At 33.4% G+C, this 21,359-nt stretch overlaps 1 protein-coding gene across 1 annotated transcript in view; it reads right to left on the reverse strand.

The window, feature by feature from the left end:
* PTEN (phosphatase and tensin homolog) overlaps window positions 1-21,359 on the reverse strand; it is a gene marked incomplete at its 5' end in the record, with an annotated part of 88,526 nt that overhangs the window by 15,341 nt on the left and 51,826 nt on the right. Inside the window, 3 exons of the mRNA XM_066244141.1 lie at window positions 11,578-11,816; window positions 13,399-13,442; window positions 18,734-18,778. Coding sequence (XP_066100238.1) covers window positions 11,578-11,816; window positions 13,399-13,442; window positions 18,734-18,778 — 328 coding nt within the window. The remainder of the gene's footprint in view (window positions 1-11,577; window positions 11,817-13,398; window positions 13,443-18,733; window positions 18,779-21,359) is intronic.

The following is a 21,359-nucleotide window of genomic DNA, read 5'->3' on the forward strand; positions in this document are numbered from 1 at the left end:
GGGGATTTATCTAAGGTTTCTTTTCCTATTACACAATGTGACTTCAGAAAAATTTATTACTGTGTCAGTGAGAATGCTGGAGGCTTAACTGTGTTTTAAGTACAGTTGTGTAGAAAGTGATGACAGCAAGAGGAAACTTCAGTGAAAATACCTCTCACCACTCCCTTGAATGTACTCTTACTTTTGGCCAAACTGAGGTATTTTAATTTCCCCCATATTGTACTTTCTGGCCTTTGTAATATGCTAACTCTATTGGATTAAGGTAGAGGGACTATGTAAGCAGTCACCTGGGAAGTTTTACATACTATATTTTCTAATACCTTGACCAAGTTAAGATAATATAATTATTTGATGCTTCCAGATGTGATAGCAGCAAACAGAAATAAAATTCAGACCAGGTACTTGAGGGCCTCTATACACTTTCATTCTTGGATGATCTATTCAGACTTTGTATTTCATCTTGAAGTCTTTATGAAAACATTTTCATTGAAAATTGCCCATTTCTCATTGAGATTTTCAAATTCATTAGCATAGACTTGAATGTACTTTTTAATTTCACCCCTATACTATAGTTATATCTCCTTTCCTAAATTTAACATCTAATTTTTGTTTTCTTCCTCTACTTTTTCCTTTGATTGGCTTTGAAAGATATATTTTTTATTGGTAAAGATACAATGTGTTTAGATTTATTATTTGAAGTGATTCATTATTTATTAACAAACGTTTATATATTCAGCTTTAGTTCCTCTCCTACTTGTTATTATAATAATCTTTAAAAGATTATGTATTTCCTCACTGACCCAAAATTATTTAAGTGGTTTTAAATTTCAAATGATTTTGTTGGATTGAACATTTCTCTAAAAATCTTTAATTCTATTGACATGCATTAAGGAATGGGATTTATATATTTCTACTTGGAGGTGAGATTTTTCTGCTGTTGGCATAATAAATTATTAATCTTGGTCATTTTTAAGGATAACAAAAAATGCATTTTATGGCTATTTTTTACTATAGCTATCAATCTATTTATATATATTATTTTGTACCTTCTTGTAGAAGATATTTCTTATTTTGTACCTTCTTCTTCAGTACCCTGAAGATTCCTACTGTAGTTGCTTTTCTATCAGTTTCTTCATTTAGGCTACTTTTTGCTTAATATATTTTGCTGTTATGTTTAACACATAAGAGTTTTTAACTTCTAAGTCTTCATTGTATAATGTACCCTGTGTTAATAAAAAAAGACATTCCAGATCCAGGTTTATGCATATTGGCTGTAAATGTACTGATATTGATATTCTATCATCAGCTTTTAAAATTTCCATTTGCTTGATGCATCTTTAATAAACTATTTATTGCTCTGGCTGCTTGGCTCAGTGGTAGAACATCGGTCCAGCATGTGGAAGTTTTGGGTTCCATTCTCAGCCAGGACACACAGGAGAAGTGCACATCTGCTTCTCTACCCTTCCACCTCTCCTTCCTCTCTATCTCTCTCTTCCCCTCCCACAGCCAAGGCTCCACTAGAGCAAAGTTGGCCCAGGTGCTGAGAATGGCTCCATGGCCTCCACCTCAGGTGCTAGAGAATGCATCCAGCCGCAATGGAGCATTGCCCCAGTGAGCCCACTGGGGTGGATCCTGGTTGGGCGCATGCAGGAGTCTGTCTCTTTGCCTCCCTGCTTCTCACTTCAGAAAAATATTAATAAATAAATAAATAAACAATAATGATAAACTATTAATTTTTTTAGCCTGAGTTATTTTATGTAAATCTCTGTATATGATTGATCTCTTAAAAAAGAGACTTAAAAGTATAGGTTATATACATGTTTCAAACCTAGAATACTACCAAACCAGAATATCACTTAGATACCACAACACAAGATATGTAATGTTTTATTCTCTACGATGAATTCACAATCTAGAGTCCTCATTTAAAAAAGTAATTTTCTACTTCAGTAAATTTTCCCCTGGCACTCCTAAACTCAGAAATAATGTAGATATTTTAACATATAGTGTTTGCTAGTAGCTTGAAAAGCTACATGTCAGAATGATCAGAATAAGATTATTATAGGAAAGTAATTCAACAAAGGAAGAAATGTAGTTCTTAGGAACAGCGATTATTACAATGACAATATATAACAAGTTATTGCGTATCAGACTATGTGCCAAACATTTTGCATATATTCTAACAATACTACAACTTCACAAGATAGATTCTACTACCTCTTATTTTAAGGATAAGAAAACAGTTCCGGTACACATTAAATATCTTGTTCAAAATCTGCATCTGAACCTTAATGTGAATCTTGATTCTAAAACTTTTTACTCCAAGTTCCTAGGTTTTACTAATAATAGCACACCTACTAACTATGTGATCAAAAATAAGATCTCTTTGAGCTGTTATTTATTCTATTCGTGAAGAATCTCCAAAGTTTAGAATATCATACATAGTGTTTCAATTCTATGCAACTAATTAAAGTATAATGTATTAAATAGTGGTGCATGAACCACAGAATCCTGGAGACTAATATGAAGCAGACAACTGGCATTCTTCTCTCTGCGCAGCATCCTTTCCCCTCTGGGAAGCTATCAAGCTCCCTGGGGTTTAAGGGCATGGGAGGTGGGCCCTATTCTTCAGGGTCAGATATATGCACCAAGCCTCTGGCTGAATGTTTGGTTAAGAATGAGTACATGCCCTAATCCAGTTAAATTAGAACCTAATCCAGGAATTTTTGCTCAAACTGTAATTCTCTTCCCGCTGCAGTTGCTAAAGCAGGCAGAATATAAAACTGGAGCTACTGGGAGTCATACCTTGCCATTATATTAGAGAGAGCCTGCCCAAAAATAAAGTACATATATACAGAGGAAAGGAGAGAGTTGAAAGAGATTCCTGACATCTGTTAAGTGCCTAGATACAGGCCAGAGCCTCTTTAGGGTTATACAAGCCAATAAGCATCTCCTTTTATTTAAGCTATTTTGCATTGACTTGAAATTGAAAGAGTTCTACTACATAATAATACAACTGCTTCCCTCCCTTTTTCAGTTTCTATTTCTACTTTGGGGATCAAAATAAGAAGGAAAAATAATAAACAAGAGAACATAATACAATATAAAGGATACTGGATTTGAGTTTAGGAAGTCTGATTTAGAGTTATTATACAAACAGATTAAATGACTCAGGACAGACTGATTTTTGCAGACCTGTTTCTATTTACATTAGAATGGGACTGAATTAAATAATTACTAAGGTCTTTCAAGGTATAAAAAATCTTATAATTTTATGAATACTAAACATAGGCTAGATAACAGATTTATATACCATGTATTAGAAGAACACAATTTAGTCTAAGAGAATACATTAGAAAAAATTAAAATACTATACTGAGTTTTTTAAAGCTGAAAAAGAGAATAATTATAGTTTATTTAGTTTTAAACAAAGAGAAAATTATAAAATTTCATTAAGTTACTATATGGGGAAATTTAGTAAATAAACTAGAAAAAAATAACCTGCCTGACAAGTGGTAGCACAGTAGATAGAGCATCAATCTTGGACAATGAGGTCCCAGGTTCGAAACCCTGAGATTGCCAGCCTGAGCAAATGATCATCCAGCTTGAGCATGAGATCATCAATCTGATCCCATGGTTGATGGCTTGAAGCCCCAAGATCGCTGGCTTGAGCAAGGGGTCATTGTCTCAGCTGGAGCCCCCAGTCAAGGCACATATGAGAGGCAATCAATGAACAACTAAAGTGCCACAATTATAAGTTGATTCTTCTTATCTCTCTCCCTTCCTCTCTTTCTCTCTCAATAATAATAATAATAATAACCTGGTTAAATATGATAGGACATAAAAATTCATAGCTCAGAATTCTATCTTCTTGGGATCACTTAGAATAAAGTTAGTGTTTATTATTACTAGAAAACTTAAGTCTTCATTAAAGATAAGCTAATAAGCTCACAGAGAGCATAACAGATAGGAACTTTATTTCTCATAACTGCTTTGGAAATAAATCAAAAGCTGAAATATTTTTCCTAAAAGTTTAATCAAACAAAATAAATGTTAATGCTTTCTTTACCTACTACCACCTGAAAAGGGGAAAGCAAGGGAAAGAGAGAGGAACAGCAGAAATTCCGGGTAAGTCTGTCATATAATAAAAGTTTATCTTTTTGGAATTTGGAAATCTTTCCAAAATACATACTTATCAGCACTTGTAGGATGTTTTAACTCTTTATTCATAGTTGACCATAAAAATTGTGAGTACTGATGACAATTCTGGAAACAGAGGTGCAAATGCAGACAGTGTGAGAGGTACAGAACTAGATAGAAACAACCCCAGTTGTTCTATGGAAGTGTCACGTTTCCTTCTTATGAATCACTGAATGAAAGATAGTGTCTCCCTTCCTCAAGAAGTTGCCTGACTCTCAGAAAACATTTTTCTTATAGGAGCTATCAGTTGAACTTTGACTTCTACCAAACATTCAAAACCTGAAATATTAATTGGGCATTACTAATACAATGGCACATTTATGGTAAGCTGGAACCCACCGCTCTGCCATCTAACTTACATCTGGTCTGCTGAGGAAATGTCAAGACTCTGCACCCAATTATTTTGAGGAGAGTCTCTGCAAAGTCTACGAATTCTTCACAAAAACATGACAACAGGCTCGTCTTTCTTCAAAACAAGGGGTGGGAAGAGGGGGTGAGGGAGAAGACAGAGAAAAAGGGAGAGGGAGAGGGGAAGGAGAATGAGAGAAGAGAAGGAGGAAGAGAAGAAACTTTCTGGTCCTATATAAATGTCACCAGAATATAAATTTTCTTCAGCTTCCTAATGTTTCTCTATAATTAAAATTAAGGATATAAGCAAAACAACTTTAAAAAAGTTCTAATAAAATTAATCAAATACAAACTAAAAGTAGGTAAAACGTATGTACTGCCTATAACACAGGGTTCACAATTACAAAAATGCAAACCTATAGACTCAACCTAAAAGGAAACATTGGCAAGAGGATACATCTATTAGCACATATTTCAAGAATAAAACTACTTTGGATGATCAATTATATTCATTATAAAATACTTCTCTGGAATAATTCCATAGTTGTATATATGCTCAGCTAAATTTTCTTATAATGAAATTAGTTACAGTTTAAAAATATATTATTTCACTAGTATTCCAACATTAGGTAAACATATAATATACTATATTTGAATGTTTTTAACTACTTAAATCAAAGGTCATTAAATGTCCTAGCACCCGTCAACTGAAGACTCTTTCAAAACAGGTCAATTTTATCAGCATTACATGACCTTTCAGGAGAGCATGACCCTGTACAGAGATTAATTCTGAATAGTCTCAAAATTCTCTTGCAGTTAGTTCCAGGATTTGTGGACTTAATAAAGATAAACAGTATGCCCAGGAACTCAAACTTCACTCTGAAGGCTGTCCTTAACTGGATAATCTAAAAGCACTTCATCTTTCTGGGTCTCAGTTTTATCACCAATAAAATAAGAAACATTCCTGCAAAAAATAAAAATCCTATGACTTTTATCCACTATATCTAGCTTTCTAATACTGTTTCAACCTAAAACGCAAATAGCACCATTTAGTAAAATACAGCTTTGTCAACATCTACTCATAAATTTCTCTTTGCCTTTTAAAATATACACAGGGATAAAGGTAGGAGCACATTAGGATATTCTTTCAGAATCTGAAATTCATAAAAAAAAGTCTAGGTATATCAATTAATTATAAGCTAAGCACAGCAGATCTCAATGATTTGATCCTAAGGTGCTAAAAGTGATAAATTTTGACTAAATTACTCAACCCTGAATCTTACTATCATGTAACAAACAGCTAAACATAACAGTTTTACTGTATCCACCCTTAAGAGTATGTACAAATTCCAATTTTATAAGCCTCACCTTTCACTTGGACTCCTCTTAAGAGTCCAATCTCTAAGAGGATGAAGAATACCCTGTGCCTAGGGCAGTTCTGCGGATGATACTGTACTACCCCATTATTCCACATGACACTAAAAATTTTACATTTTCGTTTCATAAATATTTCTCTGCCATCTTTCACTCTGGCCTGACTTCATAACGATGTCCCGTGGGCCTTCCTATGTCATCAAATCTCTCTTCACCTCTATGGAGAAACAGAACTGACAACTGTACCAGAGTATGATGACAAAAAGCATCTTCCAATTCACAAATTAAAATATGAGCTCCCTTTTTGACTATTGAGATTTTTATATCTAAGTTATACTGGAATCAGAGAAAATAAAGTATAATAAAGTTGAAGTAAATTTCAGTTTTACTTGTATCCCAGAACATGATGAGATGCAATATCCCAAGTGCTTCTCACTATGGCTAGTTCTCACTATCAAGAAGCATTCAGGGCAATTATTCAACAGAAGCACTTACATCAGAAAGGGTCTATAAGCATATGTGTGGGGAGGGTGGGTGTGAGAGGGAAGGAAGAAGGGAGCAAGATTGAATATATGATCTGAGTTAGAAAAGGCTAGATAGACAATTACATAATTTTTATTTGCTCCCAACTCAAAATCTTTGCCCTACCAGGCGGTTGGTTATAATGCCAAACAAACAAAAAAGGAACACAGTTGAATGTGAAGGCTAATACTTCAGAAATGGTCATTCATATTTGTACCCTGTAATATATAAGATAGTTGCAGTATTGCTATCTAACAATTTTATCCATTTCAAAAAAAAGTTTTTAAAAAGACATCCCCCACTCCTAAAACTATGAAACAAGCTGTGAAAGGAATGGAAATACCACCTTCCTTCAGTATATGACTTCTCAACTTAGCCCACTACTCGTTTTCATCATATACATGCAGGGTAATACAATCAAAGAATAATTCCTATTTGAGTCCTTTCTGGAAACTTCAGGAGACATCAATATTTTTAAAATGGTGAAGTTCCTTTGCTCATGCCCGCCCCCCAAAAAACAAACAAAAAACCCTTCTTCTGGGCCCTAACGAGTTTGCTCAGTGGGTAGACTTTTCCCTGTCAGCAAAGACAAGAGAAGCGACCATCTGCTTCTCCCTCCCTCCCTCTACCCCTTCTCTCTCTCTTCCACCTGGCACTAAAAATGGTGCAGTTGGTCCCAGAGTGTCAGCCTCACGCACTAAAAAATCTTCTTCTGTAGAAACCTCAGTATACTGTAGGCCAGTGGTTCTCAAACTTTTTGAAGTAGGGGCGCATTTAAAATCCTACAAATAATTATAGGCGCACTATATACAAATTTCTGAGAAATATGTTATAATAATTAAGTGAAATATTAAAGAAAAAATATAAAGTCCAAGTATGTTTTGATGTTAATTAAATGAAATAAATGACAAAATTAAATTTATTCTGACATTAAAAAATATTTTTATGTTACATTTTTTGAGTTATGCTTTTTAGAATTTGTAAAATATAGGGGTTAAAAAATAAATGACAAAAAAGTTATCTTTTTATATATATAGATACATTCTTAGTAAGACTTATTATATTCGGCAGGTCCTGGCACAAATGTGTTAAGTTTTTTCATTCTTGTGTTTATGAGAAACATGAGCCTGATGTGTCCTAGCGATTTCTTCAATGTTTGGGCATATATTTGAAAGGCAAACTCTCATTTCCTCGTCAATACATTGAAGAATTCCTCTCTTTTTACTTTTAATTGTGTTGAGGGTAGAAAATCCTAATTCACATAAATAGGATGTTGAAAATTGTAGTAAAATGTTCAAAGCTTTTTTAGATATTGCCACATATTCTTCTTTTAAAGAAATCCAAAAGGCTTCAAGAGACAATTCCTAATATTTAATCATCAAACCAAAACCCCCACCATACATATCGTCTTAACTTTACACCAAACAAAGTATAGAAGAAACTTGCCTCCAGTCTTTCCGGGGAACATGGGGAGTAGTGTAAACAATCCAGCACCACAGCTTAACAGCCTTTTGCAACCTAACCAAGCAAGTGAGGGAGGGGGTTGGGGCAGACTGTCAGTTTACAGCCAATTCCCCACAACTCTATCCCCCAAAAATCTAAACTCCAAAGACCCTGTTGGTTTTTTGGTCCCCAACAGGCACATATTTCTCTGGAATACCCTAGGGCATGCCTGGAAATGCTACCACTGCTGTAGGCAGATAGTATACCTTAATGCAGGGGTCCCCAAACTGTGGCCCCCTGAGGCCATTTATCCAGCCCCCACCACTCTTCCAGAAGGGGCACCTCTTTCATTGGTGGTCAGTGAGAGGAGCACAGGATGTATCCGCATCTTGTACTCCTGGAGTACTGTATGTGGCGTCGCCTCACGGCTCTGGAAGCGTGTCATATCACTTGTTACGGCTAGCAGTGACAAATATGGAACCAGACATTGACCATCTCATTAGCCCAAAGCAAGCCCATAGTTTCCATTGAAATACTGGTCAGTTTGTTGATTTAAATTTACTTGTTCTTTATTTTAAATATTGTATTTGTTCCCATTTTGTTTTTTTACTTTAAAATAAGATATGTGCAGTGTGCATAGGGATTTGTTCATAGTTTTTTTTTATAGTCCGGCCCTCCAATGGTCTGAGGGACAGTGAACTGGCCCCCTGTGTAAAAAGTTTGGGGACCCCTGCCTTAATGCCTGACAAAATAACTGGTTTTGCTGCTTTGGTAAAGACAGGAGTTCTGCATGTCACTATGATTCACTGTGTTGTTCATCAGTATGCACTGGGGTGCAAGATTCTACCATCATTCTTGAGGGAAATAGGTAATATTGCTGTGAAGTGTACTACTGCTTCATGAGTGCCAGGCTTTGAATCACAGCCTATGCAAGAGGATTTGTTATGAAAAACCTGTTGTGAAAATTGCCAAAATCATAAAAGCCAAGATTTTTATTTTATTTTATTTTTTTTGTCTTGAGAGAGACAAATTTTGGTCAAATAAGTTTGTAAAATATGATTTTTATGTTTGCTCCCTTATAGTTTGCATTGGAGGCTGAGCAGAGCCAGGTATATGTGGTCTGTGAAATTTGCAAATTACCTTCCTGTTGGGAAGGGCCATTGTTTTGCTAATGTCTGCTGGAGGAGAGGTTCTCCAGCCAGAAAGTTTTGGAAAAGAGAGCAGAAGGAGAAAGAGAAAAGAAGCCATGTTAGCAGAGTGAGATCAAAGAGACTGCAGAGTGCTGCCAGTTTGTGCAGAAAAAGAGGAAGTGTGCAGATGGGAACCAAAGGTGAGGGGCTTTGCAAGCTCTGCTTAGACTAGCGGGGCCTTTAATTCTAGGAGAAACTGAAGATTCTCCTGGTGTGAAACTGGAGAATGTGTCAGGGCTCTGGGAGCTCTGAATGAGTGAAAGGGAAGTGTTTTTCCTGTGTGTTGCTCGTCAGCCAGTGTGAGACTTTAATAAAGGAATGGCCCACCATTTTTTGGCTCCACTGTTTCTTTACCATCTGCCCGAATCCAATGACAACCTGAACCTGCATGTGCTTGGCCAGGACAGCCGCGACTACTGGCCCTACAGCAAGGAAAGAGAGACAGGAACATCAAGATGCTTCCTGTATGTGCCTAGACACAGGAAATCAAACTGGCAACCTATATGCTCCAGGACAATGCTCCAACCAACCAAGCTATCCGGCCAGGGTGCAAAACCAAGACTTTCCATCAAGGGTTTCTCAAGTGGTTTTGTCAAGAAGTGGGAGTAACTATGAAATGTTTGCTATATAAGCTCACTGGCTTTAGAAGACAAATCTATAGTCAGAAATTTAACTGCCATTAACTGGGTAAAATATAAACTTGATTACAGGTTAAACCTTCATTCTTAAAACTAAAATGTGTAGTCATAATCCTTTCTTTCCTAATAGCATTATGTCAGGATCTGGCCAAAAATGATCTTATTAACTAGAAGGTAAAGTTAATTATTCAACACTAATTTATCTGAAGAGTCTTAGAGAATTCGCAGTTCTTGACACAATATCACTTTCTCATCTAGCAAAAAGAATCTATAGATTCTGTTTTTAGCACTTGTTCTGACCAAAAACAAAATCAATATCGACTGCATATCAAAGATGACACAAAGGTTGCAAAGTCAAAGACAATGGAGTAGCTTGCACATTATTTAAAAGCTAAAGAATAGTAGCCCTTTCATTAAAATTTACTAAACTAAAGCTTAATTTTGGTTAACCTGTACCAATTAGATTTAGTCATCAGTCTCAACGAGTGGCCACTGATTTTTGCATTAAAAAGAGACATAATTTTAATGAAGATTTCTTTTATTTTTCTATGATAAAAAAATAGTTTTCAATGCAACTAAAAACTTAAGAACAATTTTATGTTCATGTACACCATGCACATTTTTGAGAGAATATTTATAGTGTTCTTTATATTTTTAAAAGGTGTACAACAACATTAACAGTTTAAGAGGCCCTAGCTTAAATCTAGTGTTCTGGCTCCACATTACATAACTTTTCTATTTTTTACTTTAAATTCTTTTTGGCTGATTTTTTTCCCACTACCAAAATGTCTGCTACTCTTCAACCCTGTTTTAAATTTCTCCCATTGCTTCTGCAACTGTTATTATAATTTGATCTGCTTCTTAGTTTTCCTCCATTAAGTCTTTTCCTGTGCTCTGCATTTATTCACTTCAGTGTAAAGCAAATTACCTTCCATAGTTTTAATCAGCAAAAGCAATTGTTTCCCTCTAGATGATGAAAGGATGAACCAAAGTAAACATCTCAGGTCCCCCACTCTAGAGTTCATTCCAGTGCTATCAAACCAGAGTACACACCATGTACAGAAATGTAAGTCAATCTATCATAAGACTCAATTTCTTAAACTACCACCAATAAACAGTACTTTGGCATCCTTATATATAAAACTGAAATAAATCTTTCACATAAGTTATGATGTCTCCCTCAATAAAGCTCTTTAAACGAGTTTTCCCATCTACCTGGAATGGTTTAGGTTATTTCCTTCTCAGAGACAGAGAAATGTACAAAATTTCTTTGTAAAAAATGTAAACATATTTTTCCATACTTACTATCTGAAGAAATAAATCTCTTGAAAATCAATGTAAGAGTTCTTCCAAGAGTTCATTTTTGCTTTCAAATGAACTACACTAATTAATCACTGATTTTCAACACATTTATTAGTCTTCTCAATGAGAACTTCTGACTAATCTTTACTTATATAAATATTCATATCAAAGAATAATATATGTTATAAAGCAAAGATCATACTTTACTAGATAATGGCATCCAAGTTATTATTAATCAAGTACATTTTATTCTCAATCAAGCTTCAAAAATATCAAGCTTATTTTTGATCAACATGCTGCTTTTTAAAATGCTTTGTGAGTATTTGAGACTAAATATGCAATACAGTTATAATGGGTAAGACTTGCTAGTAGCAAAACACAAAAATGAGAGCTTGAACAGAAAAATTCAATCAATATTTGCTCACATAGAAGTTAAGGTAGTAATTGATTTAAATGTTTAAAAGAAATACACAAGGTTACCAACTTTCTTTTTAAAAATCTGTTTTCTAATAAATTCTTAGATCTGGGAAAAGGAAAGAAAAACCTCAAATACAACTTACCTTTTTGTCTCTGGTCCTTACTTCCCCATAGAAATCTAGGGCCTCTTGTGCCTTTAAAAATTTGCCCCGATGTAACAAATATGCGCAAATCATTACACCAGTTCGTCCCTTTCCAGCTTTACAGTGAATTGCTGCAACATGATTGTCATCTTCACTTAGCCATTGGTCAAGATCTTCACAAAAGGGTTTGATAAGTTCTAGCTGTGGTGGATTATGGTCTTCAAAAGGATACTGTGCAACTGTGTTAAAAAGATAAACTCAGAATAAGTGAAAAATCTTTCCTGAATTGTTTATTAAAGGTAAGTTTAACTTTAGAAATGCTACATAGAAGCTCAATAGATGTTTAAAAGAAAAGCTGAATGCCAGAAAAAAAATAATTTATTGTCTGATAATTTTTAAATTTTTGAATAAAAATAGTCTCTCATTAACTCTTAACTTACCTAATAAACAGGAAAGCCAAGTATTATTTCCCCCATTTTATGAAGGAGGAAACTTTGCTATGGACAGGTAGCACAGGTCAAACATATCAGAGGTAGGGATGAACTCAAAATGAAATGTCATATAAACATCTTATTAGGACTTTGAATTAATTTTCCAATAAAAGGAGCAATAATACTTGTAACATTGCATCACCACAAAACATACTCAAAAGAATGATTATAATAAATCAACAATAGGAAGGATTGCATACAGGACTGCATTTTAAACTTCATATAATAGAAATGCTAAGTGTGTTGTACAATTGATTTTAAAGGCATTTACAAAAGAAACTAAAAAATTACTTATAGTCAGTATACAACTGTAGTGAAGTTTATCAAATAAAATTTCAAGTCTTTTTACATGACTTATTAAGAACCTAAAACTTCTTTGTATCCCATAGTGAAAATAAGAGTTTTTTAAAATTTGCCCACCAACAGGACTTTAAATATATCCCCAGTAAATTTTATCTTACTGGTTTCTGCCTGGGGTCCACTATTAAGATCCTTAAAAATCCTGACTCCCTAAGGTACCTAATTATCCTGTGTCATCTAAATATGTAAAGAGCATGTCTTGTATCTTCAACCAAATCCTAATGTGGCACAGGATAAAGTTAATTAAGTCCTTTGTTGTGGCAGGAAAGCTCTTCTGGTAGACAATGACTATGATTACAGGGTCATCAGGATAGCTTTCACTTAGTCATCTACCTCACTACTATCATAATATCTTCATTTCCCCAGTGGCACACAAAAAACATCTGGGAAAACTTGGTAAATGTTTATATAAAGCTAGATAAATCTCAAGTTATGGCCCTCACTTTCTCTTAACAACATCTACCAAACTTCTCAATTTTCAAGTTCTCTCATGGCTCAAGAAGTTCCACAAACACAAATGAAAGTTTCTGTGAGCTCCAAGATAGAACTGACTGTACCTGAAGAAGAACTCATTTAAAACAGTGCCCTGCTCTCACCGACCAGGTTCCCCTTATCCATATTTTACCCTTTTCCACCTTTTCGGTCATGTTCTTTGACAGAGTTAAGTTTGTTCTGCTTTCTCTAAACCATCTTATGATTACACCAAATGCCTCACAAAGTTGTTATGACCCCCTCTTTATTTTATTGCTAGCTAGAAAATTTCTAATTTTTAGTCCATTCTGCAATTTAGTTTTTCTAATATTTCTGGCAGGTTTATATTACACTTGTTTCCTAAAACACAACAGCAAAATTATATTTTTCAAATTTTCTAAGGCCATGTTTAAGACAAATATTTCTCACTTAATAATGAGTTTATTATTGCAATGACAGTAAGATTTATTGGTTTTAAGTTATTTAACATAATACCTACCTCTGCAGTTAAATTTGGCGGTATCATAATGTCTTTCAGCACATCTAAAAGAGAAGTTTAAATGTGATATAAAGTTATCTTTTATAATTGAGAAAAAAGTAAATAGTAACAAACATTTTCTGAAGCTTTAGAATATACCAAGCATTATGTTAAGTGTTTTATATTAAGTATTTCTTTTAATTCTGTGATATAGGTTCTGTTACTAACCCCATTTTACAATTAAGGAAACTGATGCCTAAAACGCTAAGTGTATGCAATTAGACTTGACACATTTGCTTACAAAACTTGCAATGTCACTAATAACAATACTGCAAATTCAGCTGCATCTATACCTTCAAATTTCTTTTATGGAAATTCTGCATGCTAATGGAGTTTAACACCTAGTTTTAGAATCATCTTTACTTCACAGTTGAGCATACACAGTTTTCTTAAACTTATTTTAAAAGATACATGTTAAAAACTGTGAAATTTTAAGTGCAAAGGAAAAGAAAGAAACTAAATGATGCTAATCTACTCAAACACAACACTTTAATAAACTTTTTAAAACTAGACCTTTCTCTTTATATAACCCAGAGATCTTTTTCAATATCTTCTCGTTACAAATTTTAATTGAAGTCTTAGAGTAATGAAAGAGTAACAAGTAAAATCAATACAGAATAGTAAAATGTTAACTTAGCACTACTTTAGGGCAGCTAAAATTCATCTTTTTATTAGTTGTGACACGTTTGTTATCATAAACTGGCTTATTCATAATTAATAGCTCATGTTTATAAACATTAATAGGCTCAGAAAGAAATTCCATATATTGTATTAGGTTGTTCAACAGTATCCTGGTAACATCAAATATTAAACAAACCAGATCATTAAAAAATTATTTAAAATAAAAACTTAGTATTTTAAAATATATCAAGGTTTACAGACCCTTAATCCAGAATTCCAAAATCCTCAAAGTGCGAAACATCTAACATTTTTTTAAAAATTTATGGCAAACTCAATTACAGCAAAACTTATGAGATTTTGAATTTATAAGATTGTATGTAGTCCTTAATTAAGACACTTACAGTGAATAATCAAATATTTTATTCTAGGTACTGACCCAAGCACCAGTGAGGTGCTATAATAAAATACATGCTTCCATGATACCTTTCTGAAAACTGAAAAACTTATGAATGCTGAAACAAACTGGCCCCAAGAGTTTCAACTAAGCAACTGTGCATCTATAGTTTACTTTTAGAAATCCTGAAAATATCTGCATAGCTCCTCAATTTGAAACCCAAATCCACACGAAGGTTAAACTAATTATAAACAAACTACAATTCACTAGTTTCTAAATTGTCAGAACTGAAATAAACTTTCATAATACAATGCAAAACAAAGCTCTTCCGTTTTACCATACTACAATTTAGTATATTGTGTTTTGCCAGAAATAAAATGTATTCAGTAATGACATGAGCACATATACATAAATATGTACAAATGAGCTACTAAATGTCTACTAGATGCAAACACCTTACAAAGGACTTTCCATGTTTTTCTGACTCATCCTCACAACCATAAAACAGTTAATATTATCTCCATTTCATACATGAAAGGGCTAAGATTTAGCACACTAAAAATCTTGCCCTAAACCACAATATGTAAATAGAAGAGACAAGGCTCAATCAAATTCAGCTCCTCTGATTAAAAAAGTCAATCTCTTTCCAGTACTGCTCCATACTGCCGCTTATAATTTAAAAATTGAATATAATTTTTAAAACAAAAGCAGTAACAAAATTTAGTCAAAGCCAACCTTCCTACAAGAGCAGTATTTGGCACAAAAGAACCAATAAATAGTGATATTGAAAACATAAACAAACTATGTAATCTCTAAAGGTACGGCTAAGAAGTATGTGAGAACACATACTGGGACTGGTAGTGATGAAACCGATCTGGGTAGAGGCTGGTAGGGTAAGAATAGTTTCTTCTTAATTAAAACCTTCTTTGATAACTGCATGCACAAACACACACAAAAACACACACAAAGTTTCCTGTAAATTTTTTGCAGTATACTAAGCTTCTCAAACCAAAACTAAAGATACATAAATAAAGCTAGTGAGCTTTAACTAAAACAAGTGTTACAACTAATCATTTATACTTCTTTATAATTAAAACTCAACTAAAAAGATATTTTCTTATCATTACCTCATACTGGCTTATATGATACAAGAGAAATGAAGAGGCACTGAAGGAGAAAGGTTTTATGAAGTAACTGTAGTAGACAGAAAGTGAAGAAGAAAGGGACAAGGTTAACAGGCAAAGCTTTCAATGAAGTGACACTTGCCAGAGAATCAGCTTAGCATGTAGGGTCTCTACTCTCTTCAACGAAGCTATCCCTATCTTACAAAAGAACACTTAATCGATAAAAATTAACAGCTAAATGTTTACCACAAAATAATAGAAAGTTATATGTCATATAAAATATACTACAGAATATAGTATCCAGTGAACAGTTAAGTTCCTCAAAGGCAAGAACTCTCACAAGAACTCTGTCATGCCTTCATTCCCTTATCTCTCTCATTCCTCTCACTCTCACCAGAGTACAGATTAGAGGGAGGAACATAACAAAATAAAATATTCACTTACACAAAAAAAACTAATTTATTAAGTATCAGTATACTTGAATTTGTTAATGACAGGTTAATTTTGTCTTTTATCTTAAAGTAACTTATTGAACACCTAACAGAGATATAAACAAATACAGTCTGCTTATACATTCAGAACTCTCAATTCTACATTAAGAACTCTTCTAATCCACATATGTCATAAATGCCATAAAAGGTTTAATATACTATTAAATACAGGTATGTCTAATATAAATATTTCATTTTTCAATTTATATGTTTGCAAAGATATACTGTATAACATGTCATTCATATCCTAAAAATTAAAGAAATGAAATAGAAATATCTATGCTTGCCAGACTCAATTATCCAGAGCCAGAAATATAAACGGGTAGAAAGAAAGCGAAGAAGATTAACAGTGACATCAGAAATCAAAACATGCTACAACTGGGTAGTAGTACAAACTTCTCAAGTAAGGAAAATCTGGGGAGGTTAAAAAAAAAAAAAGACAAATTAGCAAACAAACTCAATACTGGCATGAACAGTGAATGGTGTACTACCATATGTACCTGTATGACCTGTTCAACTCACTTAACTTCTCTAGCCCTCAGATTCCCCATCTGTAAAGTGAGACGGTTGGACTAAATGGTCTCTTTCAGGTATTTTCTAGTTCTGAAAGCCTATATGATTTCATTAAATGGCGTGGAGAAAGGGAGTTAAAATATGTGTATCAAAAACTATTCTCAACTAATAACAAGACAGTTCATTAACTTGGTAGTCTAATGTTTGGACACACAAAAACAAGTAGGCAGTCAAGTTCCCAGGCTACTTTATGCCAACTTTAACCATGATAATGAAAGTGACCCACAATACTGACATGCTAAGTCCTAAATCCTAAAAGCAGGATGCCGCTGCTTTCAGAAATGAAGAGAGTTCCTTCCCTATATCTGAATATGTTACTTGAATAAAATTTTGAAAAAGGCAGAATTTGTCTTGTATGTCTTTCTACTTTCCTTCTGGGACACTCTAATTGCCAAATCCTGAGATTATAAACCTGAAGTCACTCATATTTAATGGACTCCAGTTTTTGACAGTTCTTGTCCTGTTTTGTCTTTTTTTTATTAATTTAACTTTTAAATCCAGTTGTTCAAAAGTACAAAGTATTGTGGTTTTTATTTTCCTCCATAGAAATACTCTGGCATCTGAAACAAGGCTTGTTGTAGAAGTTAATCAAGAAAAGAGTATGACACGCATACGGATCGATTGTAAGCTAGGGCACACCTACACTTGTTTCTACAGCAACTTTTGCTTCCTTTCATTTTGTCATCTATTTCCACCACAGCCTACATACATACATACACACACACAATCCCCATAATCTGACCATAATCAATTATCTGCCACATTATTCCAACAAGTTTCTTACATCCTCTTCTCTTTGCTTGCAATGCCATTTCCCCTCCTGCTAGGCCAGCAGGTCAATCTCTACTGATTCTCTTCATCACAGCTCAAATATCCTTCTCTAGTGACATCTTCATTTTGGAATACAATTACTATTTCCACTACTCTCTTCTATACAAGAGTTATCTCTTCTATAATACTTTGTTCACTTCTCATATTACTCTATAAAATTACCTGAGGACTGGAACTATATCTTAATCACCTCTGGACCAGCAACATGTTCTATAATGGCTAATGTTGCAAATACACAATAAATGTCTGCTTCTTTGTGAATCTGAAGAGATTAATGAAAATTCACTAGGAGAAACAATATCGGTGTCTACTTCACTCTCATGTCTTATCAGAATAGAAAGATCATTAAATTAAAGCTAAAAAAGCAACATCTCAGAAGACAGAGAATCTTTCCATAGGAAAGATGTAAATGCCCAATGAAGGTAGGAAAGAATCTTGTTCTTACATTGGATAAACAAACTCCACAGAAACTGCAACAGTGAATTAGTGTAAACAAATTTAGATTTAAAAATTTCCTGTTGTATAATTTATATATATATCACATAGGAAAAATAAAAGCCAGGATAAAAAACCCACGTTTTATATAACACTGTTTAAAAAGTAGTACATGGTCAATATTTAGGGAAAGAAAAATAGTCTTCAACGGCAAAAATGGTTAAATATTTTCTACCCATTTTTCTTTTGTTGCTTTTTTCCTTTTCAAATCCCTAGTCACAAAGTCAAAAGAAAAAACCAAAAGGTTATAGATAAGGTCAGCTGGCTATATCAATTGGGCAATCCTTACATCCCTGCCCCAAAGAGAGGAAATTACCCAATTCAATAATTTTAGATGACTTATTTATGTTATTTACATCTAGAGAATATGCTAAGAGTTGTTTTAATCAATTGACCTAGAGACATAGAATAAACAAAATTATATTCACTGTGGAGTATACCTCCATGGAAGATATCAATGCTTTAACAAAAGCTCTGCTATCTCTTACACTTTAAGTTACCACATGGTTATGGGCTCAAAGATGGGATAGATGCCAAGTCACTTAATGCAGATCAAGTAACATAAATCTGTGCCAACATTTTTTTACCTCATCACTACACTTTCTAAATGACCTAACAGTGCTCTCGATCAGACTTCTTGAACTAAGTGTTTTAGGAATACAGTTCTGTTCAAATACATCTTTACCTCATTCTAACAAAGAAATAACTTTTACTTAATAGTTATTTTAGAAGTATTTGGAAGCATACAAATATGAAAACATACTTACAGATTGTATATCTTGTAATGGTTTTTATGCTTTGAATCCAAAAACCTTAAAACAAAACAAACAAACAAAAAGCCACCATTAACAAAAATGAGCTAACATTTGAAATTGCATTAATACTATTAAGAAAGACCAAAAGACAGATTCTATTTTTCCTAATCTCAAATACCATTCAAGAAAAATAAATAAACTCCAATATATATTCTTTCCATGGGTTAAAACTAGTATTCAGGTCATTCTTACATTACATAGATTTATACAATCTGAAGTAAAGCCAGAGCTTTTCACAGGATGAATATTTTCATAATCTTCTCCCTTCAGCCTAACATAGTAAAGTTGAATATTAAAGAAATAACTTCTTTAAAGAGTAGGATTAGCATTTAGCCAAAGTCATCTAGCTTATATAGATTTGTGAGAAATAGTCACATACAATAGAATAATCTTAAAAGTAACCCGGAATGCCATCATTTTCTTCCAAACTAAAAACTTTTGATATTTGAAAGATGTATATAGTAACTATTAACTCTATATAGAATTTTTAAAGCATTTTCACATATATATTTTCATCTGATGCTCACAAACATCTGAGGTAGAGCTTAATCACATTTTATAAATGAGGGAAGTTAGTATCAAAGAAATTACAGGACTTGCCCAAGATCATATAGCTAATAAGTCAAAGAATCAAGACCAAAAACCTCTCCCTCAAAACAATTAGTTCAGAAACTAACAACTACTACAACCAACACAAGAACTTACTATATATGGTAGGCACTATGCTACTGGAGTACTTTATATACATATATAAACTTGTTTAATCCTACGAGGAGTTAGAGAAGTCCAGGGCTGGGGAAATATCAGAAGAAATAAACGAGTAAGTCAAATAAGAACCAGAAGAAAAGATTTCTAAAAATTTAAAATCCAGGAGGTTCAACATATGAATAGGCGTCCTAGAGAAAGAATAGAAAACACAGAAGAAAATTTTAAAAAATGGCCAAAACGTAAGACATGAGTTTCCAAAGTACAGAGTATCCAGCAAAAAATGATAAAAATAGACCCAAAAAATTGCAACCATCTTTTTGGCATTTCTGAATATTGAAGAGATAAATAAGACCCTAAAGCTCCCTGAGAGGAAACAGATTTCATAAAAACAATCTGAAATCATAATGACTTTACCTTTTTTTAATGGCAACACTAGCAACTAGAAAAAAAATGGGCAAAATTTTCTGACTCTGATGGAAAATTATTCCATACCAAGCAAGACTATATAATGAAGGCATTTTTAAATAAGCAGTCTCAAATAATTTTGCTTCCAATATATTCTTTCTCAGGGAGTTACTAGATGTGCTCCACCAAAACAAGGGTGGGAAACCATGAGAGAAGATGACAAATTCCAGGAATTGAAGAGTCAAACTCATGAAAAAAGAAAAGAATGATGGTGAAGGAACATTTTAAGCAGAATGCACTACAGCAAGCCTAGAGAACTAATTCAGGTTAGAGCAGACCAGAAGACTCAGAAAATAAAATTGATATAAAACCAAATGTGCTCAAACATGTTGATTTATACAACTGAAGGCAAGTTTAAGATGAATTACAGTTAAAAATATAAAAACTAAAGTTAAAAGAAGGGAAGTAATGAGGAAAATTAATTAACTCCAGGGAAAACAAAATGTACAGAAAAAAAATCAGTCAATAATATACTATTATCACTTAATTGTGACTGGCATTTATCTAGTCATGATGACATTAAAACTCCAATACTGATGTAATAAATTATAATATAACTATTGGAAGAAGGGAAATCGGGAAGTCAGAAAATATGTGTGTTGTTGGGGCAGGAGGAAAAAGAGTCCATAAACTTGGATGTGAACAATTACGCTACACAGTAATAATAAAAGCTGTACTTATAACTTGATCACTAACTGAAATTATACATTTTGATATTATACTACAGTTGTTGCAAAGATCAAAATATTATTTATCATCAACACTTCAAAATTAAGTCATTAGACCTGGCAATAGACTTTTAAATTTTTTTTATAGACTTTTAAATTTAATTTGTTAATAACTATATTATTAAATCAGATTATTTGGTTTTTAAATATTTTCCTAACTACTATAATCCTATGAATTTTATTTTATGGATTTAAAGTCACTTTAAGAAGGGGTCCATAAACCTCAGCAGACTGCCAAAAAGACACATGGCATTAAAAAATTTTTTAAGAACCCTTGCCAAAGGGTAGAAAGAAACAAAGAAAAGTATCAACCTTCTTTGTTGTGGTGGTGGTGGTGAATAAACCCTGTGGAACTCTTTGGTTCTAATATATCATGTGTTCAACTCTTTTTTAAGGTCAATATTTAAAGTATGTGTTACTTTCCATATTCTTTATTTTATTTTTTAAATAATGTTTTTTATTTTCAATTACAGTTGGCATACAATATTATATTTTATACTAGTTTCAGGTGTGCAACATTAGGATTAGGCATTTGTAACTTACAAAGTGATTACCCCAATAAATGTAGTGCACATCCAACACCACACACGGTTACTACAATATTACTTACTGACTGTATTCCTTATGCTGTACTTTACATTTCCCTATTTTTATAAATGGCAATTTGTACCTTACTC

The sequence above is a fragment of the Saccopteryx bilineata genome, chromosome 9, assembly GCF_036850765.1.
Source record: "Saccopteryx bilineata isolate mSacBil1 chromosome 9, mSacBil1_pri_phased_curated, whole genome shotgun sequence".
In the NCBI taxonomy this organism is placed as follows: Eukaryota; Metazoa; Chordata; class Mammalia; order Chiroptera; family Emballonuridae; genus Saccopteryx; species Saccopteryx bilineata.